This window comes from Sinocyclocheilus grahami, unplaced genomic scaffold, assembly GCF_001515645.1.
Source record: "Sinocyclocheilus grahami isolate Dianchi unplaced genomic scaffold, SAMN03320097.WGS_v1.1 scaffold768.1, whole genome shotgun sequence".
Classification (NCBI taxonomy): Eukaryota; Metazoa; Chordata; class Actinopteri; order Cypriniformes; family Cyprinidae; genus Sinocyclocheilus; species Sinocyclocheilus grahami.
In genome coordinates, this window is record NW_015505947.1 from 269,986 (window position 1) to 274,209 (window position 4,224).

The 4,224-nt window shown below is 40.1% G+C and overlaps 1 protein-coding gene and 1 long non-coding RNA gene across 2 annotated transcripts in view; one reads left to right on the forward strand and one right to left on the reverse strand.

Moving 5' to 3' along the window:
* Positions 1 to 3,349, forward strand: part of LOC107561344 (somatostatin receptor type 5-like) — an 18,108-nt gene extending 14,759 nt beyond the window's left edge. Inside the window, exon 2 of the mRNA XM_016245769.1 lies at positions 1,703 to 3,349. Within this exon, the coding sequence (XP_016101255.1) occupies positions 1,746 to 3,185 (1,440 nt within the window). The 5' untranslated portion in view covers positions 1,703 to 1,745 and the 3' untranslated portion in view covers positions 3,186 to 3,349. The remainder of the gene's footprint in view (positions 1 to 1,702) is intronic.
* LOC107561354 (uncharacterized) overlaps positions 1 to 4,224 on the reverse strand; it is a 21,847-nt gene that overhangs the window by 12,095 nt on the left and 5,528 nt on the right. The window lies entirely within an intron of this gene.

Below are 4,224 nucleotides of genomic sequence, written 5' to 3' on the forward strand. Positions count from 1 at the left end.
TTCTCTATGTTCGACTTACCCTTTTATTCTATTCTGCATTCAGCCCCCCCCCCCTCCCCCATTTCAACACTGCACTGACAATGAATACTACTTTCATCTGTTCTAAGGGGACAAATCTTTGCAACTCTATAGATATTTTCATAATGAACTGGCTTTCATTCATGTAACATCATTAGCTGCCTTCATTCTTAAATGTTTCCAAACATTGTCTTCTCTGTTCAATAGCAGCGAGCTTCAAATAATGAAGTACAGTAAAAGTCAACGACGTTACAACTTTCAACAGTTGTTCTTTCATCAAAAAGTTTGCTGGTGTGCAATGTCTTCCATTTTATCCACAACTTTAATTAAACTTAATTAATTTATGGTCATATCTGAGCCTAGATTACATTAAACCTATATAGAACATGATGATGGCAGTTCTTCTCTGCATGTTTTCACCTGCCTCTTTGTTTGACTTCCACAGTGGTCTAGAGTCAATTTATCTTCCCTATTCTCTGCTTCTGGATGTAATTGGGAAGGAGACAGAAAGAGTGAGAAAGAGAAATGAAATATAAATGGCGAGAGGCAGGTGTGAATATCTTCTATACAAAGCTTTTCCATTTCAACAAACATATGGAACATTAATTATGTTAATTAATTATGTCTTTTATATTAGGCCTACTATTCCCAGTAAAGCAAGCCTTTCTTCTGTTCTGTTATGCTTTGCTTTAATTTAATTGGCATTGTTCATATTTGTTTTTCCATATTTCAAATATGCAATGCTAATATGTTGAAATGCTGCCATTCTAATGGTTAAGTAAGGTACTGCTGATGCAGAGTTTTCTCTACTGAGCATCATACATATGCAGGATAATTGGCATGCCTGATTGCCTAAGGGACAAAAATAACACCATCCAAAACTCTGTGAGCCATGTGAGTGTTTTTATGGTGAACTGTTCTCTGCTATCCCTTTTCTTGTCATTTGACCAGTGTTTAGTCCAGTGGTTCCCAACCAGGGTGCCTCTGGAAAGTAAATTTCAAAGGCAGCAAATTAAAAAATTTAATAAAAAAAAACTAATACTATTTTGTAATTAACATTTCTGCTTTAAAAAAACAAGATCTGAACATATTTCTCTTTCTGATGAAAATGCACCATGCACTGAGCTCTCAATAATTTTTTTTCCACTGCAGCACAGAGGTCTTTGTGGACCAATTTTCCCACTACTCCAAGTTTCATTCAACACCTGCCCCCTCCTGCGGAGCGGTACACACGTTCCCTGCTCACAGTGAATTAGATTTTTTTTAGGTCTTCTTACAGCAGTCCTGCGTGTACTTTATTATTTTTAATATTACTTTAATTCATGTTTTAGTCTTTTTTATATATATTATCTAATAGACATATAGTAATCATTATTTAGGTTACTTTTTGTTTAAAATTTTCAAAAATAAATGTTTTCATGAAATTTAAAAAGACGTCTTTGTCATTTCTGGCATTAAATAAATGTGGGCTGTTGAATATTGTCTTAGCTGTTGGATTCAGAAAGGTTGAGAACCACTGGTCTAGTCTATTGCATGTTTTCACTTGGTAAGCTAGATTCAGATTTGCAAAAACAGTGTAAAACAAACTTCCTAACAATGGTGCTTTTGTCTGTAGATTATGCATTTATTGTATGTGAGAGTGCATTGAGAGAGCAATGATAGTTTGTGGTTGTTCTCTGTGCAGGACAATGGCCCCCAGCTGAAGGCAGTGACGGCAAGAGACTGAGATGGAGCTGACCTCAGTAGACGCCTCTGCTGTGCTGGGCTTATGGGCCAATGGCTCCATTCCTGGTTTCCTCCTTAATGAGAGCATTCTCAATGACACTTGCTTCCTCAATGCTTCAAACTGCACTAATGGGAGAGATGCAGGGAACCGAGCCGAAACAAGCATGGCAGGAATCCTCATCCCTCTTATTTACATCATTGTCTGCATCGTTGGCCTGGGAGGAAACTCACTGGTCATTCACATCGTCCTGCACTACTCCAAGACAGAGTCAGTGACTAACATCTACATCCTGAATCTAGCTATAGCCGATGAGCTCTTCATGCTGGGCCTTCCGTTCCTCGCTGTGCAGAACGCCATGCACTCCTGGCCCTTCGGCTCATTCACGTGCAGGTTGGTCATGACCGTTGATGGCATTAACCAGTTCACCAGCATTTTCTGCCTCACTGTGATGAGTATTGATCGCTACCTGGCCGTGGTTCATCCTATTCGGTCCTTTAAATGGAGGCGACCACGGGTGGCCAAGGCAGTGAATGCAACTATCTGGGCGGTCTCCTTTTTGGTAGTCTTGCCAGTGGTGATTTTTGCAAATGTGCAACGGGAAGGAGGCATCTGCAACATCATATGGCCAGAGCCAGCCAACATCTGGGGAGCAGCATTTATAATCTACACCTCCACAGTTGGCTTTTTCTTTCCCTTGCTAGTCATCTGCATGTGCTATCTCCTAATTGTAATCAAAATTCGCAGCTCGGGAAAGAAGGTTCATGCCACTTCAACCAAACGGCGCAAATCGGAGCGCAAAGTCACGCGAATGGTGGTGATAGTAGTGGCTGTGTTTGTTTTCTGCTGGATGCCGTTTTACGCCCTCAACATCATAAACCTGGTGGAATCGCTGCGTGATGAGCCCCAAGGTCTGCATCTTTTTGTGGTGGTATTGTCTTACGCTAACAGCTGCGCTAACCCTATTGTGTACGGCTTCCTTTCGGACAACTTCAAACGGGGATTTCGAAAGGCTCTGTGCCGTTCATCTCGAAGGGTCGAGAACCACGAGCCCACCGAGCAGCAGAATCAAGAGGAACGAAGAAGAGTGCTGATGCCCAGGGAAAGCCTTAGAAGAGCAGTGAGAAATAAAGAGGATGAGGAAGAGGAAGAGTACAGGGAGGAAGTGACGGAGATGACGGAAATATGCAGGATTACTCAGAATGGAAATGGAAGCGGTCAACCTGAAAGTACCCGAGCGCTTTTCTTAGAGAGACCACTGGGTACAGGGGTTTCTGAGATATGTTCCCCAGACAGGAGAGGCACTGGCGTGGATGTTCTTGGTAAAGGACCAGGCTTTGGACCTGCTGCAACCCTGCTGAACGGGGCTAAAAATGGGAATGTGAAAACACTGCCAGAGGAACCGGTGGAAAAGAACACCTCACTGGAGATCAGCTACTTGTAAACTTGTGATTTGTGTCAGCTGGAAAATCAGTATTATTGTACATGCCTCCCTGAGTGCTATTCAGTTTGTAGTTACTGCCTCTCCTGAAGTTTATCAACTTGTCTTCATGTCTGAATTTATGATGAAATTTCCTCCTAGTAATTAGACTTTATAGTATGGTAGTATACAATCTGGAAACACAGTTTGAAAAGTCACAATGAATTTTGCCTTATTTATAGGACTTGGCAAACCAAAACAAGGGTCATCCCCAGCATTCCATGGTATCAGTACCTATATGAGACCAGCATCACAATATGTGAAGTATCTATGTGCCTTTTTCTAAATTTGTTTAGGAGATTTAAGCGATGCAATGAATCCATGGCTACGACTGGGCACTAGATCACCAAGTACATTTACATGCACTTTTGCTCGATTATAACTGTGCATGTCAACATACTTAATGAGATTGTAGCATATTACTATGTGATAAAAAAAATGTGGAGAAGATTTTGTATATGTGAACAGGTGTCCTTGTAGTTCTCAGCTTGTAGCTTTCTGTAAATATATTTGTATGTGCTTTTTGCCTTACTTTGTTTGTAAAAGTATTGTACACTAATTGAAATCTGTTACAAACAGGTCTTCAAACTCTACATACACATTGTCATATTTAACAGTTTTGTGCTGCCTATTAGTTCTGTTCTTATTTATTGGCATTTTTAAAAAATATTATACAAATATTCAACATGATAAGATTGTCAGTTATAAAACTGAATGTTCAAGTCATTATTTATTCACTCATATCGTTCCAAAAATGTATGGCTTTCTTTTCTTCTGAGAAGTCATTATTCATTGATAAATGCTCTTCACACAAAGTTATCGTATGACTTTTATTTGGCATGGAATATAGAGCATGTCATATAGACTTCTTTATGATACTTTTTTTGTGTATTTAGACGTTTTTGACACTTGATGGACACTATTAAATGCCATTGCATGGAAAATAAACGTGAGTTTGGAACAACATGAGGGTGAATAAATAATGGGGGGGGGGGGGGGGGGG